Source organism: Miniopterus natalensis, chromosome 20 (assembly GCF_054644295.1).
Source record: "Miniopterus natalensis isolate mMinNat1 chromosome 20, mMinNat1.hap1, whole genome shotgun sequence".
NCBI classification, from domain to species: domain Eukaryota; kingdom Metazoa; phylum Chordata; class Mammalia; order Chiroptera; family Miniopteridae; genus Miniopterus; species Miniopterus natalensis.
Genome location: NC_142100.1, coordinates 24398390 through 24421602, shown reverse-complemented (window position 1 = coordinate 24421602; position 23213 = coordinate 24398390). Strand labels below are relative to the sequence as shown.

The 23213-nt window shown below is 48.4% G+C and overlaps 1 protein-coding gene across 1 annotated transcript; it reads left to right on the top strand.

The window, feature by feature from the left end:
• The first annotated feature begins 12 nt into the window (after nucleotides 1–12).
• On the top strand, nucleotides 13–18117 carry ACAD10 (acyl-CoA dehydrogenase family member 10). Its single transcript, XM_016203081.2, has 13 exons — nucleotides 13–91; nucleotides 1953–2155; nucleotides 4357–4505; nucleotides 5878–6072; nucleotides 7672–7830; nucleotides 8546–8705; nucleotides 9920–10061; nucleotides 11183–11251; nucleotides 12600–12781; nucleotides 13761–13911; nucleotides 14976–15121; nucleotides 15447–15620; nucleotides 17112–18117. Exons 2-13 carry the CDS (start codon nucleotides 1966–1968, stop codon nucleotides 17318–17320), a joined length of 1926 nt encoding a protein of 641 aa, XP_016058567.2. The 5' UTR covers nucleotides 13–91; nucleotides 1953–1965; the 3' UTR covers nucleotides 17321–18117.
• The last annotated feature ends 5096 nt before the right edge of the window (nucleotides 18118–23213 follow it).

Below are 23213 nucleotides of genomic sequence, written 5' to 3'. Positions count from 1 at the left end.
GCCCCCCGGGACGCCACCGCCAAGAGCTCGGGAAGCGGCTACGTCGTGGGCGTTGCGGGCGCTCCCCCCACCCCCCACGTTAGGCCGATCGGTGGGTTTGGGTAAGGCTGGCGCGCTGTCCTCGTGCAGCTGCGAGGATGAAGTGGACGGTCTGTGGCTGCGTGTACGGCAGGCTCTCTGAGCTTCAGCATTCTTTCCAGTGTGTCTTCAGCACGTAGGTCAACATGGAGAGCCACGATCAGTGCCTGTGCCGCAAACATGAGCAGACGCTATTCTAGGGATGCAATGGCGGTGACATCTGGGTGTGTCACAGCACATCCTGCACGTGTGCGGGTATACAGAGTATATATGCACGTAGCAGGTACCCGCTAGGAAACACGTTTCGGAGTGCACTGTTTATATCGGGGTTTCTCAACCTCCGCACTGTTGACATTTGGGGGCCTGGTAATTCTTCCGGATAAACACTTTTGTAAAGTGTTTATAAGCATCCCTGGCCTGACCCACTAGAGACCAGTGGCACCCTCCAAGTGGTGACAACCGAAACGTCTCCGGACATTGCCAACGGTCCCCCTGGGGCCAAAATTGTCCCGTTAAGAGTCACGGGCGTAGGTGAAAGTACATATGCCATGTGTAGATAGCATATGCATACAACACGAGACCTCGGGGGAGCACTGTATAGGTTCATTACAGTAGTAGGTGGCATTTAATAGTGTGCCAGGAACTAACTTGAGTGCTTTCCATACTTTACCTCCCGTAAGAGTAACAATGACTTTATGAGACAGGTACTAAAATTAGTCCCATTTTATACAGGAGGAACCTGAGGCTCAGAGAGAGAAACTTGCTCAGGATCTCACACTTAGTAAGTGGCAGAGCTAGGATTTTGAACCCGGCCTATCTGATTCCAGAGCCAACGCCATCTCTTTACTAAATCATCTCTTTAATGTATGACAACCCACAGTGTGTGTGCCTATTTATGATAGCGTAGTGTAAGTAGCAGATCTCTGTTTTACTAATGTCATCTCTCAGTGGAAACAATGAACATGCCAGTCATGGGAGCGTTGCCCGATCGTCCACTAGTGGGAATATGCAGACGACGGTGTCCTCAGTGACGACGAAATTCAATTCTTCAGGCCCCAGAGACACCTTTCGTCTCTGTTAAGCCCTCGCACAAAAAGTGTTGATGCTTTTAGGAGCCTATAAATAAACTTCTCCTTCCATTATAAACTTCGGTCTTGGCATAGGGACATTAAATAAAACTGAAAACACAACCTCTAAATTTTTCGTTTGAAAATTCACTGCCCAATTCAGCAAATTTCCGATTACATGAGACACACGGTATATCATCTTGAAGATTTACTGCGTTTAAGAGTCTTGTCTTTAGATTCTTGGTTTATTGAATCTTTACGGTGGCCCTAAAGTGACTCTCATAAACCTGTAAGCTGTCTTACCAACCTGTTTCGCTGTAACCTGATTTTCAGTAAGCTTTTTAACTGTAGAAATCACATAAAAAGCTTAAAGATTTTCACGAGGAAATGACTACAAATAGAATTTGCTTTAATTATTTTGTTTTCCCCCCAGCTTTTTATATCAGACCTACAGAAAAGTTTAAAGAATAGTATAAGATCTCTCAATACCCTTCCTCATATACCTTTAACCTAGATTGACTGATTAACATTTTGCCACATTTGATTTGTCTCTACATGTATCTATAGGTGTGTGTGTGTGTGTGTGTGTGTGTGTGTGTGTGTGTAGTGAATGGAACCCTTCATTGAGCTAAGGAACCCAGAAAAAGGAGTAGTCAGGGAGGGAGGGTGGAGATAGAGTTCAATTCTGGTTGTGGTTTGCAGCATTTGGAGATCAGTGGAGATGTCTAGTTGGCACTCTGAGCTCCAGGATTGAGGTCTGGATCGGAGGCAGTGAAGGCAAACTGTGTCCTGTGCCTTCTTTCACAGCTTTGGCCTCAACATGTACATAAGGCTGCTTTTCCAGTCCTCGCATCTCCGGTGGGCTTGGAGGACAGCCTTCCTGAAGAAGCCCAATCAGTGTGGGCAGCAGGGAGCCTGGCGATGGACACATTCTGGAGGTGGCCCCTACCGAGCGGTCATTTTTGACATGGGAGGAGTTCTCATTCCTTCTCCAGGGAAATTGGCTGCAGGTGAGCTCTTGGTTCTATTCTACTTCCAGAGACGGGGGGAGTGGGGGAGTGGGGGAGTGGAGGGTGGTAAGGGAAGACAGAGGGGAACATCTGGGCAGCAGTGTTCCACTGTCCCAGTGGGTAATATTCTGGCTCTTAAATTCCAAGCACCACTTAGTGGTTGACTATGTTGGGCAAATTTGTCACCTTCTCTGGGTCTTAGTTTCCTCATCATTAACTTGGGACTAATATTAGTACCTACCTCTTTGGGGTTTGGGGAGATTGAAATGAGATGTTCCACGGAAAGTACTTGTTTAGCACAGTGAGTGTTCGGCTCACCTACAATTCTCAATGAGCTGCCACTGTTACTGGTAGGATTAGTTACGGTTCCCTGAGAACTGTACTACTTCTGAGATCTTGAGTGCTGAAACCCCCGCCCTTGATCACACCTTCCCCCTTCCAGCAACCTCCTCCTGAGCCTGCCAGAGCAAACCTCTGGTCTCTGATCCCTTCTTTGTCAGCCCCCTCCTGGTTTTACATTTTTTCCTACTTAGTTCAACTGACTTAAGTTTGACTAGTTTTGGCTCCAGGCATTAGAAAACCAAACAAAACAGTGGCTGAAACAAGATAGGGGTTTATTTCCTTTGCACAAGAAAGCCCAGGTGTGTGGCCTGGGGCTAGCGTGCTGCTCCGTGGTATCAGGGACTCAGGCTCTTTCTGCTGTGTTGCTCTGCTGTGAGTTCATTTCCAGTTTCACCTCAAAGTCTGTCTTGGCTGCCTCACCGCCTGCCATTACTTTCTCATGTAGCCAGCAGGAAGGAAAACGGGCCAAACAGCTGTCCCTATCCTTTTGACCTATTGTGGCTGGCTGGCAGTTCTCCATGCTAAATGGACTCAAGTGCAGATTTTTCTATGCTCCTGGGTAAAAAGTTACCCAGCTATGCAAACTGGCCAAGTGAGCTATTTTTTTTTAGCTCCAGGGGCAGCTGGGCCCTCCGCCTCTTTATTCCTCCACTCATATTCCTCCCGCTTTACCACAGGGCTGTTCCAGACACCCCCACAAGTCATCACATTCCCCCGCCCCAGACCTTCATACTTGGCAGACAGAGAACATAAAGACCACCGGGCAGGAATCTTCTTGACTTTCTCTAGAATATCCTGAGAACCTATTCGCTCCTCGCCACTCCCGCTGCCTCTACCCAAGTATGTCCCTGTCTTCTCCCACCTGCATGATCACATCAGCCTTCTAACTGCTCTCTCTGCCTCTGGCCCTCTGGGGTTTGCACCACTGTCCACGCAGCCCCCAGAATTGCCTGTCTGAGACACAGATCTTATCCTTGACTCCCCCGCTTTGGATCCTTGAGTGCCTGCACTTTGTCCCTTACATGAGGGTCAGAAGCTTTCGCCTGGTATTCAGGACCTCTCATGATTAGCCTTGGATCCTCACACCATTTCCCGCTGTGTGTCCACGTTTCAGCTGCCGTAGACTACTTGATGTTCTCTAAAGTTTCCCAACACATGTATAGTCCAGTGCTTTTGCAAGTTCTGTTCCCTCTGCTGGCAGCTACCCTTCCCTGCCTCCTCTGTAGATGACTTGCTTAAACTTCACTCAGTCAGAAAACAGATTCCTGTGGAACAGTTAGTATGTGCTGGACAGTGGCTAGGAGTGAAGGGATACTGTGTTCAGTGCCACAGACACAGTCCCTGCCCTCTGGGATACGCACTTACCACAGCTCAAGTGCTCAGTCACCACAGGTGGCTAGTGGCTACTGTATTGGAGATACAGCATTTCCATCACTGTAGAAAGTTCCACAGTTTACGAAATGAAGAGTTTGTTTTGGAGTGCTGTCAGAATCTGGCTTATTACCACATGTACTTTCTTCCTATGTGGCCAGGACTGTGTGAGTCGCCTAATATATATGAGCCACCTAATGAGAAACCAGAGAAGGAAATTTATAATGCAGTGTCCAGTGTCATCTCAAGCAGGTGGTAAGGATATGAGACTTAGCAAGAATGTTCCCTCAGTCACACAAATTAGTGCTGCTATTCCCTTGGAGATCTAAGGCTGAGATTTGCATTTCTTGAGTTTTTCCAAATTCCCAGGAGAGCCCACTTGGCACGATAGCGATGCCATGGGAACTGGTACAGTAATTCCCCTGAGCTCCCTAAACGCCAGCCGTTTGTTAGTGGATTTCATTTATTGCATCTTTTATTTCCTATAGAGTGGGAGGCACAAAATCATATCCCTTCCGGAACTATATTGAAGGCCTTCATCTCAGGTGGCGAAAATGGGCCCTGGCTGAAATTTATGCGAGGAGAAATAACAACAGAGGATTTCTTACAAGAATTTGGGAGGCTCTGCTCTGAAATTGTGAGTGGTAAACATAGTTGAATTTCTATATTCTTTTTGCCTTCAGTAATGGATGTAACAACACTCATCCATATTTATTAAACTGCAAATAAAGAAGTAAAAATCTAATAATCCATTGTAAGTTTTTAAGCTATTCTATCCTTGGGTACTCACTTTAACAGTATATATGAGTAAGTAAAAATATTCTTTTACTAAGCGCCTCCATCAGCTGTTGTGCATCTGAAACAGGAGCTGTCTGTATAATGGCTTTGATCAGAAAGCTTGTTTCAGGCAATAATAATATTGAGCCTTTGCTCTGTGCTATGCATTTTTCTAAGCTCTTTATATTAAATCATGTAACCTTCACAATAACCCTGCTAAAAGTATAATTTAAAAATTATAGTAAATAAAGTTCTGTGGCTGAATGGTAGAGATGGTTGGATGGTTGCACAGCAACGAATGTACTTAATGCCATTCAGCTGTACACTTAAAGTGGTTAAAATAGTCAATTTTACGTTATGTATATTTTACCACAATTTTAATCTTGAAAAAATTATGCTAAGTGAAAAAAAGAAGCCAGTGGGAAAAAAAAAATACATTGTACGATTCCATTTATATGAAATGTCCAGAATAGGTAAATCTGTAAGAAACAGAAACTAGATTAGTGATTTGCTCAGACTGGGAGGACTGGGGGGATGGAGGGTGTGACTACTAATAGGTGTGCAGTCTCTTTTAGGGTGATGAAAGTGTTCTGAGACTGATAGTGGTGATGGCTGCACGACTGTGTGACTATATTAAAATCCACTGGATTGTATGGTTTAAATGAGTGAGTTGTGTGGTATGTGAATTGCAATTCATTAAAGCTGTTGTAAAATGTGAGTGTGTGTGCATAAGATAGCAGGCAGGCCTTTGCAGATTTTAAAACCCGATAAAGTAAGAGTTTTCAAAACCCACACAGATTGAATTAAAAAAAATTGATCAGAAACTGAAGTTCGTAATGGTGAGCTGAGGCCATACAAAATCATTAAATGTCTCCCGGATTGCTAAAAATTAAATTACATCTACTTTTAGAGTTTAGTGTATCCTCTTACGGTATCCTGCTGCTTTTTAAAATTGACAGCCCATGAGTGAAATGAAGAACTCCTTTAACTGGAATATTGACATAAATAACTCCATTCCCTAACCACTGGAACTCTAATTCTAAGTCACCGGTTACAATCTTATATGCAAAGTTCTGCACAGCGGCCAAGGAAGAGGGTCCTGCAGGAAGGAGCCAAAGGCCAGGGCTTCTCCCGCCGGGGAGCAGCAGGCAGCTGGGAACCGTGTTTCCTCTGCCGCTGATAAGCTGATTTTGCTCTTCACGCTTGCGCGGCCCCTGCCCTCCCCTTCCCAGTCAGAGACCTCTGTGCCTGTGGGCTCCTTCCTCTCTCTGCTGACCAGCGAGCACGTGGCGAAGCAGTTCCCAGTGATGACTGAGGCCATAACGCGAATTCGGGCAAAAGGCCTTCAGACTGCCGTCCTGAGCAATAATTTCTATCTTTCCAATGGCGAAAGTTTTCTGCCCCTGGACCGGAAACAGTTTGATGTGGTAAGTGTGAAGTGATCCAAAGCAACAATCAAACAGTCTGTCCTGGCCTCAGCACGCAGCATCTAACACTGCCCTGCAGCAGGTCCTGAGTGAATGGGTTTTTAAATTTTTATTCAGACACTTGAATGAGTTAGGTTTAGACATAACGGGTTGAAAAGAGGGCTTTTAAAATCACTGAGCTCTTAGCACAGTCAGACATTTATGGGATCCGATAGCTGGTTGAAACCTCAGGGTTAGAGACTTCCTTCCATTCCGGACTTGAACCTGAGTCCTCACATAACACTTCCATCAGCCCTCTTAATGGGCCCTCTGACCTTTTCTCTTCAAAGACCAACCATGGTGCCCTGTTTCCATGACATCAATCCTTAGATGTCAATTCTATTGGATTTTATGTCCTAAAATAGCACTATCCAACAGAATTCCTTGTCTCCGCTAGTACTGCTGTGTGCTTCCCTGTGCGTGATACGTTGATGGGTGTCTGAGACACCAGCTTCTCTGCTACCTGCTACTGATGGTTTCTTTAGAAGGAGCTTCTTGGTGTTCTTTTAGCTCATTCAGGTCCTCAGGAGACCAGGAAGAGTCAGTAGAGAGGTCCCGTTTACTCAGGACATGTACCAGAAAGCGCAGTCCTCGCTAACCCTGAATAATGCCAACGTGGAGCAGAGGGAGGGGCCGTCAGGTTTGTCCTTGGTCTTGGAGAGCGTGCGTCACTCCAGCATTGAGCCGGGGATTTGGTTCTGTTCTAAGGGTGGACCAGAGGCTATTGGTTATAGGCCTCTTTGGCCACCTGAGGCCCACTTTATAGGAGATTGAGCCCTGGGGACAGTGTAAGAAGGGACTTCAGGGGGTGCTAGATTAGAGAGCCTGACACTGAGGCAGCTTTTTCAGGGTTCTCCTGAACCCTCACCCCCCTCCCTCCCAGATCAGAGACACAGCGGAAGCGAGGCTGTCAGGATACAGGAGGCTCTTCACAGGACAGAAAGCGTCTTTTCCACTGATGATCTCTTGGGTGGGATTTATTTGTATAAACTGAGTATGGCTGTTCTTTAACTTCTGAAATACAGACATCAAAGCCATGTGTTTCTTTTATAACAGTAAATAGTGCCTTCTTTTGGGGGAAAAAAAAAACCATGGTGAAATACTTTCCCTAAAACCGAAAGGTACAGCTTCTCTTCTGCTTGGTGTGGGCACAATAGCTAACATTAGCAAAACGCTTTGTCATTCTGGAACTCATTCAAGTTTCATTAAGTTTCACAACAACCACGAAGAGAGATAAGATGGCCATTAGTATTCCCACTTGACTGGTGATGAAACAGGCCCCCTGCGATTCCGCCCTGGCTCTGCCGTGGCCCCGCTGTGTGCACAAGGTCACTGTAGCTGAACCAGAACTTGGGCTTTCTGAGTTTGCCCCTGGGTTTTAATCCAGTATCCTCAAACCACTCAACTTAAACAAGCAGCATTTTCTACCATAATACTCTTAAGTTTCTTTGTTATAACAAAATCTCAACTGCCTGCCTTCTGTGCTTTAAAAACCAATACCAGCATGAGTGTGAGAGCACCACTTTTAGGGACCTTTATCTATTCCTGTCCCTCCCTCAGGTCGTGGAGTCCTGTGTGGAAGGCATCTGTAAGCCAGACCACAGGATCTACGAGCTGTGCCTGGGGCGGCTCGGCCTGCAGCCTGCGGAGGCCATCTTCCTCGATGACCTTGGACACAACATCAAAGCAGCTGCCAGTCTTGGCATTCACACCATTAAGGTAATGTCACTATTCTTTGAACCTACTGTGCTCCAGACACCAGTGTGAGCATTTCTGGGCAGTTCTCTCACCTTCATAGTTGTAGCTGCCTTAAGTGGTTTTCCTCCATGTCGCTGTAGTCTTTTTATTATGAAATCTGTGTGACTAGCTGCTTGTATTTTTAATGGGAAGTAAGATAGACACGTACTAAGAAGGCAGTTTGAGAAGAGTTATACAAGGAGGCCAAGGGCAGGCTTCTGACATTCGGGATGGCAGTCAGGCTGTCCGCTGTCCGAGTGACGCTCCTCTGGGTGGGGAGCCAGCAGCTACCAGCCACACGGACCACCCCAGGTCACGACCGTGAAGCACGAGAGGCCCCGTGAGCAGGGTTTGGTCCAGCTTTCCACACGTGAGTTTTCCTCTAGACGCTCATGGGCTCACAGGGACAGAGTGGATGCTGTAGCACAGTCCTCGCTCCTCCTGGCACGAGGGAGCACCACGGGGTCTTACCTGGAACTCTCCTCAGTAGATAGAAAGTTTAATGTGGTTAGGAATTAAATGGGGAGAGGAAACTCATTCTACGGCTTCCTCATTAGCTGAATATCCTGCCTTTGAGGCCTTTGCTCTGAGAACTGAGCTCTTGGGTATTTCCTTCTAAAAATTGCCACCCTAGAGAACAGGCAGGAAGAGAGGTCAAGGTTGACCGGTGGCATATTCAGTGTTTTCTCTGAACCAGGTTAATAACCCAGAGGCTGCAGTGCAGGAATTAGAAACGCTTTTGGGTTTTACTTTGAGACCGGTGATTCCAAACACTCGCCCTGTGAGAAAGACAATGGAAATTCCAAAGGATTCCCTGGAGAAGTACCTCAAAGACCTACTGGGGACCCAAGCCACAGGTATTTATGTTTCTGTATTTTGGGAACTCTTTCCAAGGCGGGGCTTTCAAGCCAGTTCTAACTTTGGAATGGACCAGAGACAGGCACGGTGGCGAGGAAAACAGTCACTGAGCCCAGCAGATCTGAGTACTGCTCTCAGTTTCACTTGAGAAAAGCATTCACCCCCTTTTTATGGATCCCCGAAGATATACTTGCCTGCTCTTCCACCGAGAGTGTGACGGGCTGCAGAAGCCTGCCCACAGCTGTTGAGGAGGGGAGCCCGGGGACTGTAGGCGCCCAGGGGCGCTTGAATGCTAATTTTTTTGAAGTGCCAGCCTGTTTGTAAAGGTAACCTAAAAGCTGCATAAATAGAAAATGTGACACGTTGTCTCCATCTCTTCAGAGGTCCCACCCCTCTTCACATTCCAGCCTCAGAAAAACAGATGCCTCATGTGCTTTTGAAGGAATTTCTACCTGGTGACAAGGTTTCGCCTCACCCAGTTGATCCCTGAAAAAGGCCTTTTGTGTGGCGCTTCCCATTATGAGGTGTCCCAGCGACTGGCGTGTTCTCAGCGCCTCTGCAAAGCCGAGGGGCCCTCTGTTCCATTAGGCTCGTTGAGGGTAGTGCGGCCCGATGGAGGGGCCCTTTCTCACAAGCCAGATAACTCGAGCAAACTCCCATTTCCTGCTCCTCTGATCCAGTGAAATTCATCTGTGTCCAGAGCGTAGTCATATGATGACGCTGAGGGCTCATTAGGATGTTTCTGTAAGGGAGACGCAGAGTCCAAGGTGCTGGGTGGGAAATCGCATCTCGCGAAAGCAGCTCTGGCTCCGGCTGTGGGCCTCTGCTCGGCTCCTTCCAGCTGTCCCCAGTGTCAGGCGCAGCTGGGCTGAGCACGGACTAAGGGACGCACAGGGCGCTTTTCAACCTCGGCTTCAAGCGCCCCACTTAGCGAGATGGGTTGCATGACTGCGTGTGGTTATAAACAAAAGTCCTTTCTTCCCGGAGCAGGAGCTGGCAAGAAGGGCAAAACTGGGCACCGTACAGAGTGAGAACATCGCGGTAAATCCAGAGGCCCCGCCACACTGTGGTGGCTTGTGGTTCTGGACCGAGCTGCTGGGGCGCGGCGCCATCCCTCCGTGCCTCCCGCACGCTGCACTCACGAGAAAGAAAGAAGGTCCTTCCAGGGCTGCTCTGCAGAGCTGGTCTGAGTTCTCTGTTTTCAAACTTGCAGGCCCGTTGGAAGTCCTGCAGTTTGATCACGGGCAGTCGAATCTCACTTACTACATCCGGCTGGCTGACCATCAGCTGGTTCTGAGGAAGAAGCCCCCGGGGACACTCCTTCCATTGGCCCACGCAGTGGAGAGGGAATTCAGGTAAATCCTCGGGCCAGGGTGCACTCGCCCCCCCAGCCTCCGAGCTCGGCCCCATGGAGTCAGCTCTCCGCCAAGGCCTTGAGACCTTTAAAGCTGCACGTGTGGCTCTCCAGAATTATTTCCAGTGAGAACAGTAACCTAGTTTCATTCATAAGTTTGTTTTCTTTTCTGTACCTAAACCTGTAGGAGACTAGACTGTTTTGGATCTTTTAGATGAAAAAAGGCCTCATTAAGAAACTCTTTAGCCTTACCCTTTAGTCTTAAAGACTCTAAGACCTTTCGTCTTACCCTCCTGGGCGGCTTCCTCTTCCAGTCTCTTGCTGCTCTGCAGAAGGAAAGCTGCAGAGAGCAGGAAGGATGCGATTTTGGCTCCTGGCCCCTTCTCCTTCTTTCTGTTCACCGTCTCTCCTCTGGAATTTCTGGTTCCTAAAATTTGACTTCTCCAAGTGTTGCGGGGACTGACAACTGATGATTATGAAGCCTCGGGGGTTCATGAGAGGAGAAAACCTAGAGCTCTTTCTGATCATTTGTATATGTGTCACGTAATGACAGTGGGTGTTTATGGAAGAGAGACCCTAAAGTGTAAAACCACCACTCTGTGTTATGCATCCGGCTTGTGAACTCCCTCTAACCATTCCCAGAGGTGCTGAGTAATTCTGGAGCGCTAGAGTGACATTCCAAAAATCCTGGGATGCACAGAATTCCCATTTTAGTAAAGGAATAAAATGTGCATTTGAATATGAAACTAATATGGTATCTGCTTATAAAATTCCAACTGTACATTTGAACAACTGTTTTGGAAAACACTATGGCACAATTTATTAAAAACTTTAGAGTAGTCATACTTTTGGACCTAATAATTCCAACTAGGGGAGTCTCTAAGAAATAGTGACGATCAGTAAATTCAATAGCTTAGATAAAATGGACAAATTCCTTGGAAATTACCACTTACTAAGACTAAAACAAGAGTCAGTCGAACATCTTGCCTACTTTTGGGTCAGTTGAATGTTTCTTAGAATTATATTTTAATTTCTGCACGGACTGATTTTTAAATCAGAAAAATCACTGAAAGCCTCATCAGCTCAGCCTGCAGTGGTGCTCATCTCCCCTTGTTCCGGCAGGATCATGAAAGCCCTTGCCAATGCTGGAGTGCCTGTCCCCAGAGTCCTTGACCTCTGTGAAGATTCAAGGTGACGTTCAGATGTATTCTTTCCATTGTCTGTTCACGCTACAGAAGAGAAAAGCCGGTACCCTAACTCAGATTCCAGTTTGTTTCAGTAATTTGGTAGGAGAGAAAAGAGACTGTATAGCAGCTCCCCCAGAAGTTCATACACAGATCTGTAAGTTATCCTGAAAGGTAAAGAAATGCCTGCTTTTGTGAGAATTGGTAGAAAACATCTTTTTTTTTTAATCCTCGCCTGAGGATATTTTTTCCATTGCTTTTCAGAGAGTGTGGAAGGGGGAGAGAGAGAAACATCAATGTGAGAGAGACACATCAATTAGTTGCCTCGAGCCTGCAACCCAAGGTATGTGCCCTTGGCTGAAATTGAACCCGAGACCCTTCAGTCTATGGGCTGACGCTCTAACCACTGAGCAAAACTGGCTAGGGCTATAATATGTTTTTTGAGTCTGTCCCTTTTTCCTAACTATATAATTATGAGAATTGTGAAACATACAGAGACTTGAAAGAAATAGTATTTTAAAAAAAGAAATAATAGTATAGTGAGCACCAGTTTACACTTCATCTAGATTAAACATTGTTAACATCTTGCCACATTTCCTTTATATATGTGTGTATACATAGGTGTGTACATGGATTGCATATATAAAATCATTTTATATAAATAGTAATTATAAAATACTTTATATATTATAATTATATGTAACTATTTTACATGTAATTACTTTATAACTAAGTATATTTTATGTATATGCCTAAAATAGTTTTAGCTGAACCTTTGAAGGAAGTTGCAGGCAGCATACATCCCCTAAAAGTGAAGACATTTTCTTTCATAACCACGGCGGCATTATTACACCTAAGATCATTAACTATAATTTAATAATATAACTTAATACCTAGCTCATGTCAACTCAGGATGAAGTTATGATGGTAGAAGTTTCAAAACAATTTTTTAGAGTCGTAAACTTATTCCTAAAAATGACTGAAAACTGGCCCTTCACCATGGCACCTTAACCCTATAGTCCGGTATATGTGCCATCCATACCACTGGGTAATGACCAAACAACAATAATAAGAAGGGATATTTATCGAACCCTCATTAGAACAGACACATACGCCAGGCACTCCATATATATTCGCTCTCTTGAAGTATGGACAGGGCGGTGTGTGGGGACTGGCTTGGGAGGGAGTCCTTCTAACCCCTGTGCTCATGTGCAGTGGAACAAGGAACTGCCCAGTGCTCTGGGTCTGGATCCTTCCCCAGCACCCACAGCACACACAGGGTAGAAGGAGCAGTGCCACGACCAGCAGCCTCCACACTGTGAGCCACTGGAACACGCTGTCTGTGTCCCTCCCAGGGTCATCGGCGCGCCCTTCTACCTGATGGAGTACTGCCCAGGCCTCATCTACAAAGACCCCTCCCTGCCAGGCTTGCCGCCCAGCCAGAGGCGGGCCATATACGCTGCCATGAACAGAGTCTTGTGCAAAATTCATAGCGTGGACTTCAAGGCTGCAGGCCTAGAAGACTACGGGAAACACGGTGAGCACCGGGCCACTTGTCTTTCATGCTGAGTATTTCCTCACTGTGGCCTCTGCTTTCGGGATTTGCACGGTGTCAGGGGGTTAATGCGCCAAGCGGTTGCTGCCTGTGAGGTGGGTTTCTTAGCGTCCTGCTTGGAAATCCACTTCACTGGAATGGAGGTGTTGCTCACCTAGACGTTTTGTCCTAGGGTAGATCTCTCTGCGGACTACAGAATCTCTCTCCCCAGCAACTTTTGTCTCACTAAATGGTTTAAATCTTTTTTCTGATACTGGCCCAGGGTATTTAAGACACTTTCATGACCGTCTACAGAATTTAGCGTCAATACACTCATACAGAGGAAGCAAGGGAGGGAGGCTCAGAGAGGTTAAATCAGCTGGAGACCTTGACTGTGAGCTACGTTAACTCCACAATTCCAAAAGGAATTTCGGTGTCCAGTCCCAGGTGTAACTTGCAAGTTTCTCAGCTGTTGTATCTCTTGGGTTTCTTAGCAAACAGCTAAATAGTAATAGCAAACCCCCGGTGCTGGGAAGAGCTTCAGGGCTTTCTTTCTATGTTTCACCCTCCCGGCAACTCTGTGAGGACCATGCCATCGACAAGCATAAACCGAGGCACAGAGACAACGGCAGAGCTGGGACTCAGGTCCAGGCAGCCGGCCCCGTGCCCGTGCTCTTAGCCGATCACTGTTGTTTAGCCAAAGAGAGATTTCCTAAAAGCTCTCAGGGGGCTCGTAGGACCTCCTAGAAGGCCAGCGACCAGGCTCGGAGGCCACATGGCCGGGAGTGACGCCAGCCCACACCAACGGAGCCAAGACAAAGCAGCGGCGGCTGTCCCCGGGGCAGCAGGAGCATCCTGTGGGACATCCGTCAGACCACGGAGATGCTACGGACTGTTACAAAGGGTTTCACCGCCCAGGGTAATTTTTGAAACTGTAGAGGTTGTTGGGACGCGCATCATGCTCTAATTCTCTTTCACTCAGGGGACGACACCCCACACCAGGTGCAGACCTGGATTCAGCAGTATCGAGCCTCGGAAACCAGCACCATCCCGGCCATGGAGAGGCTCATCGCATGGCTGCCGCTTCATCTCCCCAGGCAAGAGAAGATCGCAGTGGTGCATGGGAACTTCAGGTAGATGCGATGAGGGGTTACTGTTTACGTGTGAAAAGTGGTGGGAAGGGCATCTTAAGAGGAAATCAAGCAGCTGCTCTTGGCCCAGTTTATAGCTGCGAATTAGTCCCTTTACAAAGGATCTCCCTGTGCACGGCCTTGTGAGGCAGGGCTCTCAGCCTTGGCTCCACAGACACTTGGGACCAGATAATTCTTTATGCTGGGGCGCTATCCTGTGCAACTGAGGGGGTCAGTACCACACTTAGGCCTCAAGGTGCAAGGGTGTGCTCCAGTTACTCTTACTGCATAACCAGCTCCTCCAAAACTGCATGGCTGTAAACTACAACAGCAGGTTTTCCGCTCACAAATCTGCAGTCTGGGGACAGGAGAGCTTGTTTCAACTGAGGTGGCTCTGAGGCTGGGGGCTGGAACCACCTGAAGGCTCACTCACAGGCCTGGCACTGGGGCAGAGGAGACATGAACAGCTAGACTCCTCGGGCCTCTCCCTCTGTCTGTGGTTTCCCACATGGTTTCTCCAGCACAGCAGCTTCTGGGTAGGAGAACTTCTTACGTGGACGCTCAGGGCTCCAAAAGTGTGTGTTCTGAGAGAGAGGGCCGAGCGGGAGCTGATCACCTGTTCTGACCTAGCCTCAGTGTTACTCAGCATCACTCCCACCTGCATTGTATTTGTTAGAAGCAAGTCGCTTCAGGAGGCAAAGAATTAGACTCTTCCTTTTGTGGAAGGCATGTCAAAGAATTTACAGACCTGTTTTAAATCATCCCAGGGAAGGCGGGATTACCAGGACCCAGAGAGGTTAGCTATGCAGAGAGGGCTACCTGACCAAGCTGTGGCCCTCGGTAGAGGAATGCAGCTGGCCCCTTCCAATCTCCTGCTGGGGGCCCCATTGGCTGAGCCCAGCTGAGCCAGAGGGCAAGGGAGGCGGTGGAAATGGCCACAGCTTCTGTAGCTCAGGCTCCAGAGGCGCAGAGGGGCCAGAAGAGTAAATGGAAAATGACAAGCACAAAGTACGCCCTTGGCGATCCATCTTAGCTCCATCTCTCCATTCCTTCTGTGGCTTATTCAGGCTGGACAACCTGCTCTTCCATCCAGAGAAGAACGAGGTGCTGGCTGTCTTTGACTGGGAACTTTCTACCTTGGGCGATCCCCTTGCGGATGTGGCCTGCAGCTGCATGGCTCACTACCTGCCCTCCAGTTTTCCCACACTGCGAGGTAGGACCTGCTCGTGGGAGAGGGAGGGGTTGAGCCAGCTCTGTTCCCAAAGCACTGGGGCACACTCGGTGGATGGAGTTGGAGGCCCCTCACTCCTCTGACTGCCAATTTAGTCCCAAACTGTTACGAGCTGATTTGGGAACACCAGCTCTGTGCCTGGAGTGCAGCCATCTGAGGGAGGACGAACCCTGGAAATAAGGAGCTAACCCTTTGAATTGGCTATGGAGCTGACTTCCAAGGGAGGAAGTGACTTTCAGAATTTAAATACTTATGGCTACAGAGGCGTGTGGGGTCACTGACGCCCAGGATGGCTCTGTCACCACAGGCTTGAGGGACTATGATTTGAGTCAGCTGGGCATCCCTGGTGCAGAGGAGTATTTCAGGATGTACTGTCTTCACATGGGGATCTCTCCTGCTGAGAACTGGAACTTCTACATGGCCTTCTCCTTTTTCCGAGTGGCTGCCATCCTACAGGGAGTCTACAAGTGCTCACTCACAGGTAATGGGGTGGGTGACCTGGGAGAGCCAGCCTGAGGGTCCAAATCAGCTCTTTCCCCTGAAACCCACAAAAATTTTAAAGTAAAAACATATGATAAGAATTCAGTCATATAGAAGAATATAAAATTATTTTCCTTTCTTCACAGCAGCATTCCTCAAAGTTCAACACTACTGTTAAGAGTTTCTTGGGCCACCCAGTTTTTTCTATATGTCTACCTTCTCTCACTTTCTCCAAGTTTTATAAAAATGTGATAATCCATTGAAGTGGCATGCACAATCTGAGTAATGAGGGAAAACGTAGCCCACTGTGCTCCTCGGCCCTCCTTGTGCATCAGCGACACAGGGAAGGGGGCTGTCTGGTTCCCGCGTGGCCCCCTAAGCCTCAGGTCCATACTTGAGGTCCAGTGGTTTGCACTCTGCTATGTAGCAAATGGATCTGGTTCCTGATTTGTAAAGAATAGCACATCTTTAACACCACGGCTGCATGAAAATGGCTCTTTTGAGAAGCTGGCCATGGCAGGAGCCAGAAGAAAAATAGGCCCCCGGGAAGGTCCATAGAGAATCAGGGAAACAGTCTGTTCAGAGCATGGAAATGCTGAAAATAACCCAGGAGAGCGGGTAGAGAGGCCCACCACAAGGAGGCAGTATACACACACCAGCGGATGGGTCTGCGATGCCTTATGCCGAGTGACAGAAGCCTCCCTGAAAAGACCATGCACCCTGTGGTGTATTTGTGACATTCTGGAAGGACAAACTACAGGAACAGATAGCAGTGTTGGCAGGGGCCGGGGAAGGGGTCGGGTACACAGGGACGCTGTGGAAGTTTGGGGATGATGGGAGTATTCTGTATCTTGATAACGGCGGCGGTTACCTGACTAAACTCGCAGAAATATACACTTCAGAAAGAGGGTGTATGTACGTTATACCTTAGTTAAAAAAATTTTTTTAACCCTTTTTGAAAATTCTTGATGAGCACATTAAAGAAAGCAAAAGAGATGGTAAGAGCATGACTAGAGGGGGTTCTGCGATGCTGGCGATGGTGTTGATCTATCACAGCGGTGCCCAGAAACTGGCTCTCAATCCAACCACTGTGACACTGGGTAACCCAGGGTAGCCCAGGGCTTCCTGTAGCCCAGGCAGACAGCAGAAGTCATTTGGGGTGTTACCGATTTAGTTTCTTTAGGAAAAGAAGAGATAAAGAGCAGAAGACACACCAACTGAGGTTGACTTCTGGCTCCCAGGCTGCTAATGAAAGCTTGGGCACATTTCCTCCCTTCCCAAGACTCAAATATTTGTCTTAAAGTGGGGATTAAAACAGTCAAATTGCTCCAGCAATCCAGTAAGCTATAATAACACACGTAAAGCACTTAATACCGTGTCTCATCCATGGTAAGCGCTCAGCAAATGGCAGTAGCTGCTAATATAACAATATTCTCGTGTGTTAGTAGCAGCATTAGGGGCTTGGGAGTAACCACTGTTTTTCTTCGCTTAGGGCAAGCAAGCTCGGCAGCTGCTGAACAAAGCGGGAAGCTTACTGAATTCATGTCTGACCTGGCTTGGGAGTTTGCCGTCAAAGAAGGGTTCCGGATTTTCAAAGAGACACCAGCCACAGTGCCGTTAAGGAGGTCCTACCACACGTGGGCTGGCCCACGGGCCCTGCCGAGCATCCCAGGAAGGAGGAGCTATATCCCCATTCCATAATCTTCCTCAGCTCATGTCGCAAAGGGAGCTCCGGTTATCTCCCCAGTGGGCCTGTCCCCACCGGTCAGGGAGCCGCGTCAGCAGCTAAAGCAGTTCATGGAACCATACGTGTACCCGGCTGAGCCAGAGCTGTGCGGTCACCAGGCCTCCATAGAAAGGGGGACCCCTTCCCTCCCACTGGTCAAAGAGCTCAAGGTAAAGCAGCCCTTCAAGAGTGAGCAAGACCTCATCAAAGTGGCAGATCTGTTCCCTCCCCAGGCAGTGGTGAGACGGGGCGCTGAGCTGAATGGTTTTCGCTTTCCACCCCCCCCATTCCCTGCCTGTGGTGTATAACCCGGGGCAATGGGCTTATGCGGTTTTTGAATTCGGTAAATCTGAAACAGTGTCATATTAAATACATCCGTTAATAAAGCCTCTCTTTAAAGAATCCATTTGTCAAAGCTAAAGGGCTGAATCAGTCGTAAATTGTGCTCTCCTCATACGGCGACACCACTTTAGCTGAGAAACAGAAGTACCCACTTTTCTGTGTCAGGGTTAGTCTTGACTTGTCTTAGTTCTTAAGTACTCGAGGTCTTCAGGAGCACATACTGTGCCTATGATACAACCATCATCTGCTTTTTTAAAAAATAGCATTATTACTTTTTTCTAGTTACAAACCTATTGCAAAATTAACCAAAGCTCAGACGTGACAAAGTACATAACAGAAAGAACTCTCTAAAACTCTCCACCCTCTGAAATAATCAGTCTACAATTTGGTGTTAGGCTCCCAGCTCCTCTTTTCTATTGTACACCAACATGTGTTATTATTCTATGTTGTAATGAAACTATCTATACATGCACATCTCCTGCTTGCTTATTTACTTAACTGTATATCCCCTCCCATGCCAGCACCTGGAGATTGACCTCCGAGGAGTTCTGCAGTGTGGGTGCACCGTGATTTGTCGCCCTCCCCTTGCCTGAGGGACACTGGGTGTTGGTGCAAGCCACAGGAGCCAACTTGGGGTCAGTGAGGGAGCAAAAGCTGTTAGCAAGCTGCTAACATGGACAGGGAGGCAGAAGACCCAGCCTTAGAAGACAGTACATGCTGGTTCAGGGAATCTCCAGGCACCAGAGCAGGGTGGCTGAGGCTGTACCATGTGTCCTGGCCCGGTCCCTCTCAGGTGTGCTGGAGGATCCTCCAGTCTCCTGTCTGCATGAAGCGTGTCCTCAGGAGATGCGTCCTTGTACCATTAGTAATGCCCACTGTGATGGCAGGGGGCACCCGTGGGGTATCTGGGAAATGCAGACTTGGGGGGTGAGCTGACTGCTGCCGTCAGTGCCAGGACTGAGCTGTCCCAGGTCTCCTTGGGCTCATGGCCCCCCACAGCCAGCCCGATGGTGCAGACTCACGTCATGATTTTTGGCACACACCTCATCTTTGGCTGTCCGCGCTCTTCCCTCTAATCCCTTTCATTATTTTCCACAGGGGAGAATAAAACTAAAGCACGCGGCTGAGTGGGTATTAGGAGAGGGCCGGCGCTCACGAAGGCCTGTGTGAGTGCTTCCTCTTGAATGAAAAGAAGCAGGCTACAAAGCAGTGTGGAGAGTCTGGCTCCGTTTTTATAAAAAAAATGCATACAAAAAGTCTAGAAGGATAACCACTGTAAGTAACTAGATGATGGGATAGCAGGCTTTTCTAACTTTGTCCGAAAATTTACACTTTTTCTGCCATGAGATATATTATGTTTTATATATAATTTTTTTTAGTTAAAGCTAAACTAAAGAAACAAAAGCGATAAGGAATCCCTTATAAGCTTTTCTGATTGCTGGTGACTTTCAAAGATTAGAATGCCCTTTGCAGTAAGTTGCCCACCATGGGGCTCTGGCACCCAGACGTAAAGCTGGGCCTTAGTCAGCAGAGAGCGCCCGCCCCCCACCAGTGTGAGGTGCCCACGGTCAGCACCTAATTCCCAGAGTAGCCCTGGACCAGATGCTGGCTCAGATGGAAAGAACTGTTCCTGCCTGGCAGCCCAGAGGGGCTGAATCACTGGAGTCGAGGGAGTCCTGGAAGTAATCTGTGCAGCCATCGTGTTGACTGGCTCTGCAGTGCTCATGAATGCCGCCTAGGCCTGGATCTTCTTCCTGGAAACTGACTGTGGCTGGAGGGCTGGCAGACTGGCAGATGAGCTGCACACTCCTGCGCCCTCCCCCACCTCCTCTGCAGGGCACCAGCCCCATGCTCAAGCTGTCTCCTGTGTCCATAGGTGAAGTCCCGTGTGGGGGGCATAGACGCTGGGACGTCTGGTGGGGTAGGTCCCGAATGGGCCACCTTACCACTGCTCACATGACTGTTACCAAAGAACTGTGGCTGTCTGGTGTGTGAGGCCCCCTGTGACTTGCACACACCACCCGCTCCGCAGTCAGAACATATGGGGGGAGGGGAGGTGGCAGGCAATAGGCCATTACACCATAGAGAGCAGTGTCCTCGCTTACTCAAGGTCTGAGTTCTTCCAGAAATGGATGCCCCAGGAACCCAGGCAGCACGCGGAGACAAGCCCCCAGCTGTCAGGACCTTGTCTCATAATTCATGGGGATGTGGCCAACAGCTGCCCATTTCAGGTCAGACCAGACAGGCAGGGACTATCCCCCTTGTCTGTTGCATTGCAGACTTGACCTCGTCAAGGGGACTGCTCTACCCAGGAGTGTGCCCACCTGCTTCAGCCAGAGCCACTTGCCTTCTGGGTACTGGAGAGCCTTGGGGGGCTTGTGAAAGGGCTACCCAGTTGTTCTTGCCCCAGTGGTCTGGGGAGGCAGGCCTCTCCAACCATAATGCTTGTTGCTCATGAAAGGTCAAGTTCAAATCAAACCCCCAAACTAACTGCTATCACATCAGCCACACTGACAAAGAGCCTTCTGCAGAAACTGTCAGCGTTCCAGCCGCCTCAGTGCTTGCTTCAGGCCTCAGCGGGGGTGGGGACGAGCACGTTTTGGAAAGGAATGCCTTGGCCAGGGACCTGACATATCACATGACCCCCAGAAATTCTCTGGTGGCCTCTGGGGGCAACCCTGCCTAACCAGTTCACAAGCTAGTGCAGCTGCAGGGATGAAAACAGAAGCCGTGCTGGGGGCGACTGCACGTCTCCCTCAGAAATGCTGCTGCAAAGGTGGGAGGCACTCGGGCAGGGCGGCGAACGCTGCCTGAGGAAGGCAGAGTCACAGAGATGCGGCCTCCAGGAGCCCGCCAGGCCTCCAACTCTGTTCAATTATTCCACTCGCCACTGTCAGCGCACCCCAGCTCCGGGCCTGGCGCTGTCCTCGGCCTTGGGGAATGCGCAGGAAACCAAAGCAGGTAAAGCTGCTGTTCTGGGATCTCAAGTGGGGCATGGTGGTGCGTGCCTGAGACTGTGGGGGGCAGTGTGGTAGGCACTGCTGGGGGGTTGGGGAGCTGGGGCGCAGGAGGAGGCTCTTTCCAGAAGAGGCGTTTGAGCCAGACCTGCACAAGGACTTGCAAGGGTGCTCCAGAAGAGGGGGCAGCGAACGCAGAGGCCTGGGGAGTTGGGGAGTTGGCCCTGCGTGTGGGATGAGCAGAGAGTAGGAGCTGCCCGGTCACGTGGGGCCACGGGGACCCTGGTCAGGAGTTTGGTGCTGATTCTAAATGTGAGTTTAGGTAGTGGTTTGATGGGACTTCATTTGAGTTTTTAAAATATCCTCCGCTCTTCAAAGTTCACCAGGACAAAGAGGGAATAAGGGAGGATTGCAGCCAGTTTAAGGTTCCCTACCACTGCGGAGGGCTCCAAAAGAACCACCTGCGAAATTAGAAGAAAAAAAAGGAAGGGTGGGGCAGGGCCTTAAGAGGATCTGAACAAAGTATACCAAGATCCTTTACGCCTTCAGCAAACAGTAGGCATTACTGGCTGGCAGTGTGCTCCTCGGGGAGGGGGAGGACGGCAGTGTGTGGCTGGGGGTGCGTGCTTGGGTGCGAATGATCTTGCCTGGCTGGTTTTACCTGTGGAGCACAGCATTGTGACACCATCCCTATGGTGGTTGGACCTGCCTCATTAGCCTGTCTTGGGGAAGGGAACAAAATGTGATCATAACATACTAATAATTTGTTTCTTCTTACAGCAGTATTCTGTCCCAAAGCAACTGAACACACATTTTTATGCTGCTTTCTTGGCAAACAGGGGGCTAGACTGAGCCCTTCCCAGCAGTCCTGTGACAGTCACAGGACCACAGGGTCCCATCAAAGATGCCAACACTTGCCTGGCCCTTGGGGCTCAGCGGTTGAGTGTCGACCTAGGATCCAGGAGGTCACGGTTCGATTCCCGGTCAGGGCACTTGCCTGGGTTGTGGGCTCAGTCCCCAGTGGGGGGTGATCAATGACTCTCTCATCGTTGCTGTTTCTATCCCTCTCTCTCCCTCTCCCTTCCCCTCTCTGAAATCAATAAAAACATATTTAAAAAAAAAAAAAAGATGCCAACTCTTTCACCCTTTCCTGCTCTCCCTCCGCCTCATTCCCAGTGTGTCAGACTGTGGTCTTGGCATCCGCAAGCTGCCTGTGCGCCCTGAGTCCTGATTTCAGATACTGTCAGAGAATTCCAGAATAATCCTAGAGGCGAAAAGAGACAATTCCAAGCTGCTCGCCTACGTGGGGCCTGTTCAGGCACGCTGGGAGTTGTGCTGAAAGGAGAGGCTCCATTGCTCTTCCAGTTCAGTCCTCTGTGGCTGCCCAAGAGACGGCCCCTGTCCGTCACCACCCAGGCCTTCAGAGCTTCCTAGCGAGGCCTTGAGGACGCCCGGGCTGTCTGTGGTCAGAGCAAAATGTTGCACAGGCCCAAGGCTGAAGCACTGGCAGAGTCTCCGAGCCGCCTGCGTCTGTATCTGTATTGCCTGCCTGCCCTCTGTGGCGCCACGTGGCTACAGACTTAGTTTCTACCTCTCCTTACTCGGCTGCCCTCTAAGGATACTTTGCTTTTGTCAGCTCCACTCTTGGCAATGAGTCCATAGACAAGGGATAGTGGAAAACAAGAGAGAAAGTTGGACCTAGAGAAAAAGAGAGAGAAAAAACCAGAACAAAGACATCTGAAAGCAAGAAAACAGAAAGAATGGTGGGAGAGAGAAGCACCAACACAGACTGTCAGGGAGAAATGCGGGTTGAGAGTTAATTGTATTTAATGCTTTGGACAGACTGAGCCACATGTGCCACAATCATATGAGGAAAAAATATTCTCAGGTGAGAATCAACAAGAACAACAAAAAGGATTGGCAAAAAAAAAAAAAGCCCACAAAGCCCCCTGTAAAACAAAAGGCATAAACTAAGTAAAAAGATAAGTGAAGATTGGCAGAAACTATTTGCATCATATATGACAAACCCAATGTTAATTGCCTTGATATGTATATAAAACACCTACAAATCAATTTTAAAAGAAACCAACAACCAGTCCAATAAATTTAAAAAAAATGAGCAACAGACACGAACAATTAGCTTGTAGCCGAGGAAGGACGCATGGCTTCATATCCGTAAAGGTGCTTAGGCTCACTCCTAAGAAGAGAAATGCTTCTTTTCACCTATCTGATTAGCAAAGCTGAAAAAAAAAAAAAATCTGATAAATTGTATCAGTGAAGGTGTGAGGGAACTCAGACATGACAGCGGGTGGGATGTAATTTCATCAAACCTCTATGAAGGGTAATATAATATCTCTATTTAAATTGTAAATAGCCTCTGACTTAGCAGTTTCATTTCTTAAGCAGTTCTATGGATTTCTCAAGAATGTCAAGGACATACATTTCAGAGTTGTTTGTATTGGCAGAAGATTGGAAACAACCTAAATGTCCATCCACAGGAAATTCATTAAATAAAAATGATACATGTATCCCATGGCATTCTATGTAGCCGTTAAAGGAAATGGGCCAC